Source organism: Agrilus planipennis, unplaced genomic scaffold, assembly GCF_000699045.2.
Source record: "Agrilus planipennis isolate EAB-ADULT unplaced genomic scaffold, Apla_2.0 scaffold184, whole genome shotgun sequence".
Lineage (NCBI taxonomy): Eukaryota > Metazoa > Arthropoda > Insecta > Coleoptera > Buprestidae > Agrilus > Agrilus planipennis.
Window position 1 is genome coordinate 575,419 of NW_020438988.1, and position 17,460 is coordinate 592,878.

General features: G+C 34.6%; 4 protein-coding genes and 2 long non-coding RNA genes across 11 annotated transcripts in view; 3 read left to right on the plus strand and 3 right to left on the minus strand.

Annotated features, from left to right (window-relative positions):
- The window catches only part of LOC108742040, a 12,489-nt gene extending 7,436 nt beyond the window's left edge, over nt 1-5,053 (plus strand). The window contains exons 2-5 of one of the 5 annotated variants that reach the window (XM_025975642.1): nt 3,380-3,519; nt 3,638-3,727; nt 3,783-4,174; nt 4,227-4,425. In XM_025975642.1, coding sequence (XP_025831427.1) covers nt 3,513-3,519; nt 3,638-3,727; nt 3,783-4,174; nt 4,227-4,304 — 567 coding nt within the window. In that variant the 5' untranslated portion in view covers nt 3,380-3,512 and the 3' untranslated portion in view covers nt 4,305-4,425. Of the gene's footprint in view, nt 1-2,229; nt 3,728-3,782; nt 4,175-4,226; nt 4,426-4,686 lie in introns of those variants that run through there. The other 4 variants (XR_001938610.2, XM_018477045.2, XM_018477047.2 and 1 more) reach the window with 4 other exon arrangements.
- LOC112904760 lies at nt 1,429-2,216 on the minus strand. 2 transcript variants are annotated; one of them, XR_003231334.1, is made up of 4 exons: nt 2,092-2,216; nt 1,841-2,030; nt 1,579-1,690; nt 1,429-1,498 (listed from the first exon to the last, which is right to left on the minus strand). It is a non-coding gene; the product is annotated as an uncharacterized LOC112904760 (long non-coding RNA). The 2 variants fall into 2 exon arrangements; XR_003231333.1 differs by having other exon boundaries at nt 1,579-1,736.
- Nucleotides 5,054-5,617: 564 nt separating the features above from the next.
- Nucleotides 5,618-6,950, minus strand: LOC108742032 (TM2 domain-containing protein almondex). Its single transcript, XM_018477037.2, has 4 exons — nt 6,680-6,950; nt 6,534-6,625; nt 6,112-6,255; nt 5,618-6,058 (listed from the first exon to the last, which is right to left on the minus strand). Exons 1-4 carry the CDS (start codon nt 6,762-6,764, stop codon nt 5,654-5,656), a joined length of 726 nt encoding a protein of 241 aa, XP_018332539.1. The 5' UTR covers nt 6,765-6,950; the 3' UTR covers nt 5,618-5,653.
- A 991-nt stretch (nt 6,951-7,941) lies between these two features.
- LOC108742029 lies at nt 7,942-8,507 on the plus strand. The gene is made up of 2 exons (XR_001938608.2): nt 7,942-8,191; nt 8,251-8,507. It is a non-coding gene; the product is annotated as an uncharacterized LOC108742029 (long non-coding RNA).
- Nucleotides 8,490-9,798, minus strand: LOC108742028 (RNA transcription, translation and transport factor protein). The gene is made up of 5 exons (XM_025975641.1): nt 9,567-9,798; nt 9,210-9,434; nt 9,056-9,145; nt 8,823-8,983; nt 8,490-8,742 (listed from the first exon to the last, which is right to left on the minus strand). The coding sequence occupies exons 1-5, from the start codon at nt 9,625-9,627 to the stop codon at nt 8,539-8,541; spliced, it is 741 nt and encodes a 246-aa protein (XP_025831426.1). The 5' UTR covers nt 9,628-9,798; the 3' UTR covers nt 8,490-8,538.
- Nucleotides 9,799-15,016: 5,218 nt separating this feature from the next.
- On the plus strand, nt 15,017-15,698 carry LOC108742025. The gene is made up of 2 exons (XM_018477027.1): nt 15,017-15,154; nt 15,201-15,698. The coding sequence occupies exons 1-2, from the start codon at nt 15,017-15,019 to the stop codon at nt 15,696-15,698; spliced, it is 636 nt and encodes a 211-aa protein (XP_018332529.1).
- The last annotated feature ends 1,762 nt before the right edge of the window (nt 15,699-17,460 follow it).

A 17,460-nucleotide genomic window follows, 5' to 3' on the forward strand; every position in this document is an offset into this window, starting at 1 on the left:
AAGTAACTGGTCTACAATTTTACGGAGAGCTTCCTTCTTTTCTCTTGGCATTTTAAAGGGTGGAACCGCAATCGGGGTCTGTCCAGGTTCAGTATTAATGATGTGTTCCGCATAAGGAGTGGGGTCTCCCCCTGGTTTGAAGATGTCTTCATTTTGGGACAACGTTTTCTTTAATTGGTGTCTCTCTTCTTCATTTAAACTACTACCTTCATCACTTCTCAGAGTTACTGTTTGGGCCATTGACAAATTCAGTTCATTATTGTGATTTACATCACTCACGAACTCGTACACGTGTTTCTGGTCATGTCGGAAATACCAAACTTCTTGACCGGGATCGATTACAATGTCTGCTTTAGTTAAGAAATCGATTCCTAGCAACGTATGATTGTCATGTTCTGTAGGCAACACCAAAAGTTCAACATTGACGATTTTATTTCTTATTTTAATGTTTACCGCCGTAACAAGTACATTAACACTTTTCGCGTAACCATCCGCGAGGGTTAACGTCATTGTTCGCGAATCAAACGAGCACTTGTCTTTTAGTAATTCGTACAGGTTTCTACCAGCTATGGATTTTGTAGCACCAGTGTCTGCGTAGGCTCTTCCTTGCATGCCTAAAATTTCAATTGGCAAAACTGGTCTATGAGCTGAAGTTTCGTTCTCAGATTGCACGACCTCAGTACCATAAAACGCTGCAGAATTAACTTGTGTGTTTGTATTGGGTTTGGATGTAGATTTGCACTTTGAACACTGTGATCTTATTACACCGGGTGTTCCACAACCGTAGCACGTTATTACCGGACGATTTAACACAGGTTCAGTGTGATCACTTCTTTCAGTTTCTAACTTCTTTTCGTCTCGTTTCGTTTTATTACGACACTCTGCGGCTATGTGTCCAAAATTTTTACAAAAATTACATCGAAAGCGCTTGTGAACTTTTGTTTTTGATGACAACTCTGTTTGTAGCGCTTTCACCTTATTTTCGACGCACTCATCTTCTTCTAATGACATTTCAATCGAACGTGCACTTTTTAAAAGCTCATCATATGTCGAAAATGTATCGCGTGGTCCAATTCTGCACATTGCGGTAACTTATACGGTAAATTAGATAACAACGCGCGAGCGTTATAAACGAAAAGGTCTGTTAATGTTGAATCTGGTTGTTCTTTAGCGAAGAGCTCTCTGTATACACGAAATGCTGGTTTCTTTGGACCAAATACATCACGTAAAATGGTAATTGCATCATCCCATGAAGCTACTGAGGCCTTAACACCTTGCCACCACGTTGCTGCTAGGTGGGAGAACTGTATCAGGATAATATTTCATAAAACATTCTTTCAAGGCCACTGCATTTATCGATTTGTTTTTTCCTGCAAATCTTTGTAGTATTCCGTTCATCAAATCCTTGTCAACCATTTTAATTTTTTGTTTTTTTGCAAACACATCGAAATCTTGTCGAGGCATATCAACTTTATCAGGTAGGGAAAGGACAACATGCCTTTTAAATGTTCATGCAAGTTATTATTAACTTAAAGAAGGATTTATATTTATACTCAAAAAGAAGTAATTAATACTAACCCAAAATTTCTTTGTTTCTTTTTCTTTTTCGGTTTCAAACATAAGAATATTGCTCTTTGAAACATAAGTTTCATTTCATCTGGACCACGAATTACGTAATTACTGTATATTCCTGCGAAATTTATTAATTTATCTTGAAGTTTAATCTTATTCCAAATCTAATAAATTGTGTACTTATAAAAATAAATTCGCTTTTTCGATAAACGGTACAATACTTACTCGTTGTTATGTTATCTACATACAAACAAACTAAGATTCTTACCGGTATAAATGATTTTTCGACAAACACGTTTTCCAAATCGAGAAACTTAATACTTTTTCCGTCGGCCAGGGCTTTTCCAAGAGTTACTGCATCATCGGGATTTATTGGATTGTTTCCTAATTTTGCGGCTAACAAGGATTTACTTCTTCTAAGAGCTATTCGTATTTTCTTTAATGGTGGTCCTGTCAATCTACGCTTGTGTTTATGTGTTATTATTTTTATTTTAATAAATTGCTTGTAAGTATAATAACCTGTTACTATTTAAATCAAGAAATTGCAACGACTGCGACTTTTTCACGTATTTAGCAAGATGTTTAGTGCAATCCACTGAACTTATCGCGTTCCATGCCAAATTTAAAGATTGCAGAATTTTATTTTCCAGNGATGGTATCCCACTCCGCAGCAGCGGAGCTATTCGCACACTTGCGCTCACAAATTTAACATAGCGTACGCGTTCCAGTATCTGTAGTCTAGTTCAATGGAAAATACATATGCCCAACAAGGAACTAAACCAAACCTTTTTAACCAAAAAATGAATATCCATAGATAAGGATTTGTCATAAACATTTTAGAAATATTAATGGTGATTATTATCAATGGTGGTTGTCATTGATTGTAACATGATTATAACCTTAATTAAAAGTATGCGAATTTGTCGCATGTTTAAAATATATAAAAATGAAAAGTTAAAAAGTTTTCTAAGTATATTTGTGTCGTCACAACAAAATGCAGTCTCTTTTAATAAGAACATTGATACTGTTGTTGCTGAGCGAAGCAATCATTTGCTAAGACATACATTTACAAGCCGGCTCTTGCTATATTTACGTAACGTAAATGATAGGAACTTTAAGAAATATAAACGAGTACTTAATCAAAAACCTGCCCTTACAGCCGTAGTTTTGAATGAATCGTTAAAATTGAAAACAAACGATCTAACAGTTACAGATATTACAAATGCTATTTTGAAGTTAAAACTCAACTCTAAACAGATGTTAAACGCTATGGATGTTCTTTGTTCTTCATATGTAAAAGACTTAACTACAGAAGAACAGTTTTACATTCTGTATACATTTATAAATGTAATATCAAATCGAGTTACCCATTTGAAGTTTTATCAGGCAGCAATACATCACATCCAAGAGGATATAAAATTCATTAAGAAAAGTGATTTGCTACAATTGATATTCTTTATAGGTTTGAATAAAAAAAGTAACAAACCTACAATGAAAAAGTGTTTGAAGCAGCTTTATAAAATGGAAATAATCAAAGAATTAAATGTAAATGAATTGTGTATTGTTTGTCATGCAGCATTCAAAACGAGTACTAAAATTAGAAATGAAGAATTACTAGATAAAGTAAAAGAAACAATAAATAATAATTTAACAATCTTAAAAGATCCGGCACTATTTGTCACCTTTATTAAAACACTAAGGCACAATCAGTTTCAAGATGATGATATCCTGAGTACAATTACATATACAATTTTATTTAATAAAACAATAGATTGTTATTCATTTGTTGAAATTTGTCACATTTTAGCTTTATATTCTGACTATATGTATTATGAGCAACCGATTTTAAAAGTATGTGTAGAAACTGGTATAAGACAACTGAAAGAATATGATAAAAACATTGACAAAGTGATTCGTATGAAAGACATTAAACGTTTTTTATGGGCAGTAAGTTACATAGGATATGATAAATTTGATTCAAGTTGGTGTAGAAATGTAATAGTTCCTAGAATAATACAAAAGATTAAGAATAGGGAATACAAATGTGATACAGAATCAATTGTAGAATGTATTTTATATTTATGGATGTTGGATTGTAAAGCTGTTGAATTGTTTCCATATGTTCTTACACCAACAAGTGTTCAGCAAATAAGAGGTAATTATTAATTTTAGAAAACCTGTTTGTTTCTATTTTTAACATACAATTTCAGAACAAAAGTCTAGATGCAAATACAGATTAAACTTACTTTTATCTGCAATACAGTTTGAAGACAGGGAGATGTATAAAAATTTAAATATAAAGCCCCAAGGAGAAGATTATGATTTAAATTATCAAATACAAAACAGACCAGTGTTACTGCGAATCCACGAAAATTTGAAGCTTTTATCAAAAACATCATCACTTAATGTTTTTGAAATAAATTTTCAAATTCCTTATTTAAATATAGCAGGAATAACCGGCTTCAAAAATAATATTTACAAAGCTGTAAATATTGAAATCTTGGACGAGTATACATCTGTTAAGAAGAAATTTTGTTATCCATCAGGTCTAATGCAGCTGAAATTGCGAATGCTTAGAACAATGTCAGAACCAGTTGTAACAGTTAGTTTATTTTCATACATAAGTTGTCATTATAGTAATTAGCCTTTTTTAGATATGCCAAGAAGAAATTCAAGATATGAGTGATCTGGAACTCCAAAATTACTTAAAAGAAGAGCTAGAGTTTGTTTGAGCAGTATTTATTAGAGATGGGCCGGGTAGTCAGTTTGGATCCGACACTTGTTTTAGGATTCGGCCGGGTACCGGATAATGACGGCCGGTAATTTTATTAGAGAAAAAAAAATCAACACCAACAATAACAATTTAATAAGTATAACAAAACGCCCAGGTGGTGAAAATTAGTAATTAAGATTGTTTTGGGATCGGTCGTTTGTCCTAATTAGTATTATTTGATTACTATACTAAATTATTTGTTATTTCGATATAGTTCTTGTGTTTACTTTTCTTCATGAACAAGAATACATTAGTGTGGCCGAACTCTTATATTTTCTGTCGCTTGTTGGTGTATCAAGTTTTGATTAACGATATTTTAGTATAATTTTGTCACCTTGCAGATTTTTAGTGTTTATAAACATTATAAGCTCCTTTCAATGTTTTTAACTTAACTCTCGTTAAAAATCCACCAATTAAGAATTGAAATTTCATTGGCTTAGTGTTTTTGAACGGGACTTAATGTGATATGGGACGTTGGTGAGGATAGTATTTTAATGGAAAACCCACCAAAATGAAGACATGAACCACAAAGTGGTTTAGTCAAGTACTAGCACAGCAAATGCCGGGCACTTGGTAGCACTATCCGGTGCATCTCTAAAATTTTTTACTTTATAATATTGTGATATTTCATTGCAATTAATAGACTGACGTATACATATATTTACAACTTTTGTCTCAATAATTAAAAAAAAAAAATAAATAATTTTTNGTGGTTTTTTTAATTTATAAAAATATAAATGGGTTATGAAGGTCGCTATGAAAATGTCTGTAATAAATTTTATTTACAGATGGACAACCAATTCTTAGTTTTCTACAAATAAACACTTTTTCAAGTAAGGTAACAATTAGGATTATTTTCATAAATTTAAAATAATAATGTAATTAACTTATTTTCTGTAGTTTTGTGTGCCCTGCCAAATAGTTGCCAAGATTGCTAGATCATCCTTTTCCATGCATTGATATTCATTTTGCAAAACATTTTCCCAGCAAGAAATATCTATTCATAATAATGGATCAATATTCCAGATTCTCAATTGTTTAAATCATCAAAACAATGTTTTGAGAAGATTCAAGCATGTTTTATGTTTTCAAAATGTTTGGTTTTTCATTCTATAAAATCAGACAATGGTCTTCCCGTTTAACAACATGGAATTGGGAAATTGTTTTAAAAGATTATTTTGGTTACACCATATTGGCCAGAAGGAAACAGGATGGTGAAGACAATGAAAAAGTTTATTTTGAAAACTTTAGTTATTAAATAAATAAGACTAATTTAAAATCCAAAAACTTGAATTTCTAATATATTTGTCATATATACAAAGAACCATCTGCTGGTCCTAAATAATGCAGAGATATTAATATAACATCGATAATGCTCCAAACTCCTAATCCTCCAAAACTGAATAGTTTACCAATACCTTCTTGCCAGTGACCTAAATAAAAACGATCTGCTCCAAAACCACCTAATGTTATGCTTAACAGTAATGCAGTAGACCACCTATAACCACCTGTCCAGTTACATGGAACATTCTTATTAAATGTTCTGTGTCCCAAACATAAAACATGATCTTTTACAGTACAGTTCGTGCGGTAGTAAAATTTTGGAGTATCTGCAGAATCACAATTTGCCTTCATTTCACACTTGTGCTCCCAGGGTTCTGTTTGGTAACAATACCTACATATATAGGTCTTTTGCATCTGATATCCATTTCCCTATAAAAATAAAAGTTTAAAAAAGAGATTGTGAAACACTATTCTTTTTTTACCTTGCACGTAACCACTGGCTTAGCATAGCATGTGGTATTTAGTATTTCCCCATAATTACAACTGTAGTTGAAGTCACACACAATGCAATCTGGACTTAGTTTATTGCAATCTATGTTCGATGGACAATGTAACACAGCATCTTGCTACAAAAGTATTCACATTAGTATCAAAAAAGGTTTGGAAAGGTACCGAAATAAAATTGTATATAAACAGAAGGACATGATCACAAAAGTGTTGTATTTTTCTATCAAAACGTAAGATACTTGAAAATAGTCGCAAAAATAATTTTTGAATTTTTTTAATTTCTGCATTTTCCTTCATAACTACAATGTTTTTCTTTCCGTACCCGCTACAATCCTGAACTAAACTATACTAAACCCGAACCAAAAATTAATTTAGTAAACGATAAATTGATATTTACACCTAAATTCTTTCCAGCTGTACGATCTACATCAGTAAAAGATGTATTTTTCTGGGTTTCCGTTTTTGTACTAAAAGTCATGTGATTATCCGCTAAAAATTGAGAAAACGTTTATTATTGTGTCGTATTAAATATTAGGAACGTACTTAATTCACTGTTTCTTATATTATTAATAATAAACACTCCAATAACTGACAGTATTTTTGGTATGCTAAAGTGTGTGCATCTCATTTTTATAATTGTTCCATTTATTAATTGAAAACAAACGTTTCTTTAAACAATCAGTCTTATTTCACTAGTTTGTCTTACGATATAACATTTAAATATATTACTGATATATTAGAAGAGATAGGTTATTTTCATGTTGTTTTTTTATGATATTCCGTCCTTAATTTGTCTATGGTCTTCAACCAATAATCAATAATGTCTTAACAGCTTTATTCCGCCTTGTTAGATCAGTTAGATCACGAGCATTGAAGTGGAGGGGAACATCTGTAGTCTAGTTCAATGATCACGAGTCAGTCAGATGTCTATGTGAAGTTGTAAAAATTTGTGGGTTTTTATTTGTTAGTTGATGATTTTCGAAGCAATTTTATCGTTTGTCGATAATTAGTTATTAACACTTCTATTAAATATTAGGAGAACAGAGGACTCGATGGAAGTCATTAAAAAATAGGCGAGATAGGTTGGTAGGACACCTCAGACATGAAGGTCTACTCAGAGACATTAGAGGCAGAAACAGGAGTTAAGAGGAGTAGAGATAGACCTAGATCAGATTGCTGTTTGCAAATAGTTAAGGATGTGGGATGTTCTAGTTTTAGGAAAATGCGAATATTAACTCAGGATAGGAAAGAGTGGAGGTGCGTGTGACGGTAAAAGGCAAAACATCCTTTATTTAAATAAAACAGCAGAATGTTTCAACAATAATATAATAAAACACAACTCGATAATTGTTTCAACCTATTTAATCATTTAGTTTAAGTAATAGGTCGTATTTTTTTTTTAATTAAATTATTGATGGTGTTTTATTAAAATATTCAATATGTTTCTTCTTATATGTACCTACGATAATCTTAATTTCCTGTGAAACATAAACAATAACATTACCCCAAAAAGCAGCTGATTTCTACCTACTGAAGGTGAATTTTTCTACGATCAGCTGGCAATAGTAATTAATTTGCTATTGTGCAGGGCCGGCATCAAAACTGTTATAATTTTATAATTTTTTATTTTGTTTCAAAAGTCAAAAGTGTTATAACATTTTATGTTCCAAATGTCCGTAGGAATCTGTGGTATAAATATTAATTATTATAACTGGGACACCCTATATATTTCTTTAATCTATGGTTCTTGTACATAGATTTCATGTCATAGACGAACTCCATGCACTTACACTTAACTATCGTATCGTAACTGAATTGAGGTTACGTTCTATTGTTATTATTATTATAATAATTCTATTAATAAGATAAAAATAAAAAAATACAGTTTTCAGATTTAGGTATTAAATAAACACAAAAAAATGAAAGAAAAAGAAAGGTGTCTGTCGTGTAAAATATTATCCGTTTCCGTTTTGGTAGGAATAGGAAGTTATCTTATTTTTGTTGGAAAGTCTCAACATTCTCTGTCTAGGATATCAATGTATGGACTAGGAACGGGTAGGTACAAATTTTAAACATATTCTAGACTGATTTTAATGCATTGATATATTTTTTAGGGATAATTGGCTTAGGCATAGGAGAAATATTTGATAAATCTCCGTTTCGAGAATCCTAAAACATACTCAATTCCCAAACCCCTACATTACTTTATTAGCACATAGGTTTTAATAAAAAAGAAGCTAAAATTATGTGATCTCCATAAATATTATTTCAAATTTTTTATATTGTATACTATATGAATGTATTTAGTACTAAGTGTTAAATAACTGCATTTGTATTTTAAAAAACACAATAATCATCCTTTATAAATATAGCATTTATTTTTAGTTAAGCAATGTTTTAATTTATACACCAACTTTGCCAAGAGCAGTATCAGTCTTAGGATTAGCAGTAATAGACTGCACTCCTACAATAAGTTCATTGGCTTTAGTTTGCAGATCTCTCAAATCGTGAATGTATAACAGTCTTAAAACTTTGACAGCTTTATTTAAAACTGCATCTCCTAAATCAAAACCCAAATTTGTATCTTGAAATGGAAAAGGGGTTCCCTAAAAATATATATATANACTAAGTATATATATATTAGTAATAAAAGTATTTCTCAATAAAGTTTTATGTAACTCCTTACTTTAATAACCACTAATTCTGGTTTTTGTAAGGCCTCGCGATTTAAACGATTACAGATGATTTTACTAAGAGCTTGTAATGTGATTAATGAATCAGGATGAATGGGGCAGTTTAACATCTGAGCAATTGTCTTAATGCCGTCGGAAAATTCTTTTGAACTAACTAAAACAAAAATGTTGAATTAAAACAATCCAAGTTGATTTCCATCAGTTTGTTAACATACAACATACTTACAATCTAAATGATCCAAAGGGTTATCAGCTACAACATTTGGAATTTTCTTTGATTTAATATTTTTAACTGTATGTTTTCCATATTTCTCTTCTAAAAATTAAAATAAATTTTTGAAATTATAAAATTTTTACATGTCATTAAATTAACTTCTTACTATTTTCTAAATATTCAGTTTTCAGGGCAAGCCCCAAGAACCAATCTAATTCTTCGTCTGCTATGTTATTAGATACTTGACAGTTAACATCATCTTTATACTTTTGATAAATTTTTCCCCAATCAGAAGCAGATATATCTGAAAGATTTTTTCTGTTTTCTGGCTTGTACATTTTTATTTTCTTGTCTTCTAACCATACTATTATTTTTCGGAATTCTTTTTCATCTAAACAGATTATTATAAATTCAGCATTGTTAATATACTAATATCGACATGGTTTCAAAAATGGAAAGTGTACTTATTGTAAATGTCTTAGATATTTTGCAATTTTCAACAAAACTATTGAGTTTTTTTTACCTTTTACATTAACTGTTTCAGGCTGCGGATAATTCAAAGCTGACAACTTCCTCTTGTACATAATGGAAATATATCGATCTCTAACAGATAACTTTCTCACTAAAAAACTGTTGTATGGTATATAATAGCGCTAATAAGTTGTGGTTATTATGCTGATCATTATTTATTAATCATATTATTATGTTTTCGTTGTGTTGGGCTCGTTGTGTTGTTGCCCATAGATAGAACATATACATGATTGTTGCGTATCGTTAATTATTGTCCACAGATAATTATTATTATCATTATCTATGATTAGTCTTACAACTACAGTCTGTCTATGATTACAGTATTAATGGACTGAAGTTGAGTTATAATACTTCGATGGTCGCGACTTCGGGTGGTTAAAATTCTAACTAGGATAAGGTAAGGTTGCTTTGTATCAGCTTATGGCTCATTTTGCCATGTGATAAATAATAATTAAGGTGAGAAATAAATTTATCATATTTATTATCAACTATATTACCAAAAACTATAAAACTGTCTTTTAAATTGATTTTAAATTTTAAATAATAGTCATCGCTCAGCTCAGCACAAGTTGTAATTGCAAGTACTCCCCCTTCAGCGACCTGGCTAGGTCGCAAATCGAAGTTTCTTCGCCTAGAATGTTGTTTAAGAGTAGGTGGAGTAGGTTTTCACCGCTGGTGTCTTCAGCCTTGAGGTAGGTGTCGTTGCCGTTGTGTCAACCACGATTGGCTCGGCTTGTTGTCCATCTTTTTCTTGATAAAGGCTGGTTTTATACGGTCAACTGAAATGTTTCGATTGATGCCTTTTACGTTAACTTTAACTAAAGCAAAAGTCATTTAGTCTTTCGATGATCTTATGCGGCCCTTCGTATGGTTGATTAAGTGGCTTCTTAGTACAAAAACATGTATACACGTATACAGAGTCTTTGGCATGAAAAATTGGGTTTTGTGGTGGCGAGCTGTGAGCTAGGATCTGACTTTTCTCATAGTTTGCCTTAGAAGTTCTAAGAATATTTGTGGATCCTGCGAAGGTTCCTCGTCGAACAAATATTAACAAAAGGAAAAATAATTCAAACGACTATATCACAAAACCCGACACCTAGGCCCAGAAATGGGGGAAAGTTTCTTACGTTTACCGAGCATTCAACTTTCCAATTTTTAGCGGTGAATTTGAAAATTGGCTTGAATTTCAAGATGACTTTGATTCTCTTATACATACTAATTCACGTTTATCGAATATTCAAAAATTCTATTATTTAATATCAGCTAAAGGCCGAAGCGTCACAAGCTATCAAATCGCTAAAGGTTTCTGCTAAAAATTATTTAGTTGCCTGGGATATTTCGAAGAAACGTTTTGAAAACAAAAAACTCATTGTTCAAAACAATATCAAGTCCCTTTTTAATTTAGAAACAATTCATAAAGATTCATACACATTCCTACCGGAGTTGCTAGACAGTATATTAAAAATAATTCAATCTCTAAAAAGTTATGATCAGTCAACGGCTGATGTATTACTTATTTACATAATTACTTCAAAAATTAATTATGAATTATTTAAGCCTGCAGATGACTTTCCTAAATTACAAGAGTTTTTAGATTTCTTGGAAACTCGTTGCCATATTCTTGGTTCCATTGAGGCCACAAGAGGTAGTTCAAATGTAAATCACTGTAGTAAATCTAATGCTTTTTAGTTTTAGTTTTCTCAAATCAAAAACACGAATGTACGCATGTGAGTACAATTAAAGCTTCTTTTATTATCCACAGCTAGCATTACGGTATTTAATATTCATGGAAATACTCATTACTGCAGGGCTCTCCTTGATCCTGGTTCACAATTCAGTTTCATTACAAACGATTTATGTAATCGATTGGTCTTACGTAAATCAAAATCAAATTTAGTCATCTCAGGCGTCAACCAATCCCTATCCAATCTAGAGGTAGTGTTAGACACAATTACAGCCTGTTTACCTGCAAGGTTCTTCAACCTAGGGGCTTAGAAATTCCAACAAATATTCAATTAGCCGGCCCCAAATGTAATATAAGCGGCAAAATTGATGTTCTATTAGGAGCTAATTTTTTCTAAGAGCTGTTATCCATTGGATAGCATTCCTTATATAAAAACAAATTTGTATCACAAAATACTAAATTAGGTTGGATTTTGGGAGGAAACTTTATTCTAAACAAAAATGATATTTCGCCAAACTTGCTAGCACATTTTAACATATGTATTACTGACGAAACGATTTTCATAGGAAAATAGAACAAGTTTGGGAGATAAATGATCGCGCCAATGAACTCAATAAATATTTTGACGATGAGATTCATTGTGAGGAGCATTTCAAAAATACTACAAAACGTATAAGTTCTGGCCGTTTCATAGTTAACATTCCATTTAAGAAAAACGTCAATGATTTAGGGCAGTCAAAAGATTTCGCTTGTTAAAACTCCCAAAATCAACGAAGAATATTCTAATTTCTTGGAGGAGTATGAGAAATTAGGTCATATAGCCCGAGTCGAAAGGGATAACATTATTACACCTCACTATTATCTACCTCACCATGTCGTTTTAAAGGAACCTAGCGAAACAACTGAACTTCGCGTTGTTTTCGATGACTTCGCGAAGACAACCTCCGGTATATCACTTAACGAAATTTACAGTTTAGGTAAAGGCAAACCTGTAGCTTCGCGAAGCAAAATTCTGTGTCTTAATCCGTTTTTGGACCCATCGGTTATTTTACAAGTTGGGGGTCGTTTAAGGCACTCTATCACTACAGAAAAAAGCACCCAATAATTTTAACTTCCCATCATCTGACCACTTTAATAATAAGAAACGAACATATTCGTTTATTACATTGCGGTGAAAATTAGAGATATGCCGACTATGACTTTGGCCGATTAGCTGACTAGCCGATTAGTCGGTTCTAAAGAATGTATAAATCGCTTATGTCAATAGTCATAAAAAAGATGTACACGCGTATATGTATATCAAAATAAAATAACGACAGATTAACAAAAGGGGTGCTATAAAGGAGGTAGAGGTTCTAAAGGTAGACTCAGAAGTAAACACACAATGTAGACAGCGAAAGAAATTTATACTATGTCTATATTGACTACCAAAAAGTCTATGCTAATGTTCCACACTCCTGGTTACTTCATGTACTTAAAATATATAAAATTAATGATAAAATAATTAATTTGTTACAACACATAATGCAAAAGTGGAGCAAAATACTTATTCTTAAAACAGAAACTAAACTAACTAACTATACCACGCTGTATTTTCCAAGGTGATTCATTGAGTCCTTAACGGTTCTGCTTAGCTTTGAACTCATTGTTATACGATATTCAAAAAAGTAAATACGGTAATGCAATGTAATTCTGATCCGACGGGACTTGAACCTTGACGAAACTTTTCTACAAACTAGAGTGGGTGGATCGGCTTGCAAGTTTCGATGATTTAGGGAGCCGGACCATAGGTTCAATCATAATGGAGGGGTTCTTAAAGAGAAACCAGACTAAGACAAGTCCCTGAAAGAGGGCAGCAGCTCTTTCAGTACTCAGGGTGGCAGAGATCACGAGGATCGGTATGGCACTCTGATGCCCAATACTGCGATGTGGAAAGCAACGGGAAACCACCACATTATGATCCCGAGAAGAATGTATTACACAATTTAATGGTGGTGTTCTCTAGGATAAAGCACTCCGGACGTAAACTAGTCTCCCATTCGGATGTCCGGGCGGGGACTACCTCGGGGGATGTCATCAATAAGTGCAATAGGGGTAGGTGCAATATTTCACGAGTAGGGGCGTGGAATGTTAGGACAATGAGGCAAGTAGAGAAATTGGAAAATTTAAAAATAGATTAGAATGAGATATAGTAGGTATTAGTGAAGTCCGTTGGCCCGAAGCTGGAGACTTCTGGAGTGGAGACTTTAGAATAATACATACAGGATCGGTGGAAGGTAACTCGGGGGAAGGAATTGTAATTCATAGGAAACTAGGGCAGAGTGTAGAAATTTATTTACAACAAATCGATAGGATAGCTATGGTTAAATTAAACTCGAAGCCGGTAAGAACGGTATTAGTGCAGGTTTACATGTCTATATCATCTTACAGTGATGAAGACGTAGAAACAGTTTATGCAGATATAGAAGACGTGTTAAGTTTGGTGATAGGGCAGGAACAGCAAGTAGTTGTAGGAGACTTCAACGCAGTAATAGGTAAAGTGGGTGCAATAGCAGGTTCTTTTGGATTAGGCAATAGAAATGATAGGGGAGATAGGCTGATAGAATTTTGCGATAAACATAACTTAACCGTCGCGAATACTTTATTCAACCATCACGTTAGGAGGCGCTGTACGTGGAAGATGCCAGGTGATTTAGGGAGATATCAGTTAGATTACATACTTGTTAGGCAAAGATTTAAAAATAAAATGGAGGACTGTAGGTGTTATCCAGGAGCAGATATAGTTAGCGATCATAACTTACTAGTTATAAAGACCAATGTTAAATTGAAAATTCTGAAAAAGAGGGAAGGTAGGAGATGTCTTGACTTAGAAAAGCTAAAATGTAAAGAAAACTCGTGATCGGCTAGGTACAGGGACAGACGAAATACTAAAAGCGGCGGGAGAAACGAATGAGAGGGATATAGAGACAGAATGGAACTGCATTAAAATGTGCCTAACGTCAGCAGCTGCAGATATTCGAGGTCTTAAACAAAACGAAAGTAGGAAACCCTGGATAACAAATAAAATTGCAGTATAATAGAAGAAAAGTGGAAACAGGACAGACGAAGAAGTGCAGAAAAGATATAAGGCTATAAAGTGGGAAATAATTAGGAAATGTAGAGCAGCTAAAGAACAGTGGATTGATAGGAGGTGTAAAGAAATAGAAGAAAAGTTTGAAGTAGGTAAAACCGATGGGGCTTATAATATAATTAAACAGAATTTTAGAGATGTAGGGTACAGTAGTAATAATATTGTAATGTTCGTGGGTTTAACAAATTAACTTTTAAGAAGAAAACTATTCATTTACACTAATTATTATTGAACTTAAAAACACTATTCAATTATTACTAAACTTAGGTAATTATTCTATTTATTTACACTATTACTGTTCACTATTCACTGTTCTATTTATTTCACTTCTATCACTGTCAATTTATTTCTTGATTCACTTCTGCAACGGTCAATTTATTTCTACTCTACTCCGGCGATCGTCTCTTCCTTTAAATACTCCCTTGCTTCCTTTCGGGAACATTCTCGAGCCGTTCGGAAAAGTTTTGTTTTCTTCAAACTGTTTAATTGCTTTCCCGGAATGCAGGTAGGACACACACGTTTACAGATACGGCGCACAGAAAGAAAGGCGCCCTCGGCTAGTCGGCGAATCGATAAGCCGCTCATACACACATATGCCATACATTTTCACATTCCGTTGCGCAGGATCATGCCGGAATCTGCAGTTCTCCGGAATTACATCGGAATCAACGGATATGTATTGGGCAATTTGGATCCACGTTACGCAGCCGAAGTGCGTGACATCATCATCAACCCACCGGCGACTGAACCATATGCCACCATCAAGGCTTGGCATCTTACAAGAGGCTCGCACCAAACAGTTGCTTGGACAGGAAGAAATTGGGGACAGAAAACCATCACAATTTCTGCGTCACCTCCGAAGCCTGGCTGGAAATTCAACTCCTGAGAACCTGCTGCGAACAATCTGCTCAGGTCGCCTTCCTCAAAGCCTTCAGACGGTCATAGCAACGATGAAAGACAAGCAGTTGGATGAAGTGGCCGAAATCGCCGATTACATCATGGAAGCAAGCCAAACACAGTCCATAATAGCAGCTACGGCCACGCCTACTCTACAGTGCGATTCCATCCAACAGCTGACCAACAAGGTACAAGCACTCCAAATGGACTTAAACCACATAAGACGACACATGGCGAGAAACTCGAGAACAAGATCTCGATCAATTTCAAGTGGTACTTCTTCACGAAAACGGTACAACAGCAACGACAGGACCAGTGGCCTTTGCTATTACCACAGCAAATTCCAGGACAAAGCACGGAAATGCATTCCTGCGTGTAGGAAGTCATCGGGAAACCAACCAGGAGCTCACTAATGGCGACAAGTGAGGTCCACACAGCGCAGCGTCGCCTATTTGTATCAGACAGAGTCACACACCAAAAATTTCTGGTCGACACCGGTGCTGATATCTGCGTGTATCCCAAGTCACTAATACCTGGGCCACGTCAGAAATCCACATTCACGCTACAAGCAGCAAACGGCACCAACATAGCGATCTATGGTACCATTGTTCTGTCTCTCAATTTAGGCCTACGAAGATGTTTACCATGGCGTTTTATCATAGCTGACGTCACCAAACCAATTATCGGTGCAGATTTTCTTGCACACTACCAATTGCTGGTAGACTTAAGCAACCAACGACTCCTGGATCGACTCACACACCTCACCACCTCTGGTCAACTAATCAACTGCAGCCAACCTTCCGTCACTTTCGTCACAGAAACGAAACCGACCACTTCTGCTTATCACGAGATACTTCAGCATTTTCCCTCATTAACTCGCCTGCATTCCTACGGAATATTGCTTAATCAAGCAAAATGCAATTTTGGTAAACGGGAAGTCTCTTTTCTAGGTTATTCTGTCTCGGCAAATGGAATACTCCCTTTACCCGACAGAGTAACAGCAATCTTCAATTTCCCCAAACCTACTACCGCAAAACAATTGCGACGATTCCTGGGTATGCTCAACTTCTACAGAAAGTTCCTGCCTAACGCTGCCCGCACTCATTCTGCTTTGAATGAACTTCTACTGGGGAAGATTAAAGGAAATGCACCACTACAGTGGAATCCCACAGCCGACGAGGCATTCAATTTAAGTAAGGAGCAACTAGCGCAGACTACTCTCCTGCACCATCCGCAACCAGATGCTACCATAGCAATTTTTTGTGACGCATCCGACCATCACTTGGGCGCTGCGTTACAACAATTCCACAATGGAACCTGGGAACCCCTTGCATTTTTTTCCTCTAAACTCTCGAACGTTGAAGCTAAATACAGCGCATTCGACCGAGAACTGCTCGCGATTTATCGCACAATTAAGCATTTCCGTCATTTTCTCGAAGCTCGTGACTTCATCATTTTTACAGATCACAAGCCCCTTACCTTTGCTTTCCGTCAGAACCCTGACAAATGCTCTCCCAGACAGTCACGGCACCTCAATTTCTTTAGCCAGTTCTCAACGAACATTCAACATATTTCTGGGAAAGATAACCTTATTGCCGACACACTCTGAGCAGGAATCCGACAGGGAACTTCAAAAATATCTCAACTCTAACCAATCCCTACAACTCAAGCGGATTCACATTCCCGGCACAAACAAAGCAGTATCTATCCAGAGACTAAAACCAACATATATCACAGATGAACAACATCCTCAACCTATATCTACAAAGAAGAAAATGGACGATCGACCAGCACATTCAACAACCCGGTCCGGTCGTCGAGTACATTTCCCAAGTTATATCCGAACAGGTTAAACCACATCGTTCCTCACTGGAAGGGGGGTCCTGTGGGAACACTCGGTATAGCAATAAACAATTCAAATGTGTAATAATTAAAGTTCATCATTTCTGCCGACTTAGTAAAATCGCGGTACAGTGCGACTAACTAGGTCATAGACATTTACACACACATATGTAAACTGCTGAAATAACTATTGCCATTAAACTAATGTAAATAATTTTTATATAAATAGCTTGTAAAGAATTGAATAAATCAGTCTAACCCCAGGCTCGCCATTATTAGATACTGCAACAGTATCAACTCCTGAATACCGCAAGGTATCAACCATCGGATGCT

Excerpts from the sequence above, each read along its gene's own strand:
- LOC108742032 (XM_018477037.2), bottom strand. The coding sequence starts at position 6,764 with ATGAGATGCACACACTTTAGCATACCAAAAATACTGTCAGTTATTGGA. Across the intron at positions 6,626-6,679 it reads TATAAGAAACAGTGAATTAA|CGGATAATCACATGACTTTT; the intron begins GTACGTTCCTAA and ends CTCAATTTTTAG. Across the intron at positions 6,059-6,111 it reads AGCCAGTGGTTACGTGCAAG|GGAAATGGATATCAGATGCA; the intron begins GTAAAAAAAGAA and ends TTATTTTTATAG.
- LOC108742028 (XM_025975641.1), bottom strand. The coding sequence starts at position 9,627 with ATGTACAAGAGGAAGTTGTCAGCTTTGAATTATCCGCAGCCTGAAACA. Across the intron at positions 9,435-9,566 it reads TGAAACAGTTAATGTAAAAG|ATGAAAAAGAATTCCGAAAA; the intron begins GTAAAAAAAACT and ends TAATCTGTTTAG. Across the intron at positions 8,743-8,822 it reads CAGAATTAGTGGTTATTAAA|GGAACCCCTTTTCCATTTCA; the intron begins GTAAGGAGTTAC and ends ATATATTTTTAG.
- LOC108742025 (XM_018477027.1), top strand. The coding sequence starts at position 15,017 with ATGCCGGAATCTGCAGTTCTCCGGAATTACATCGGAATCAACGGATAT. Across the intron at positions 15,155-15,200 it reads AACCATATGCCACCATCAAG|GAAGAAATTGGGGACAGAAA; the intron begins GCTTGGCATCTT and ends TTGCTTGGACAG.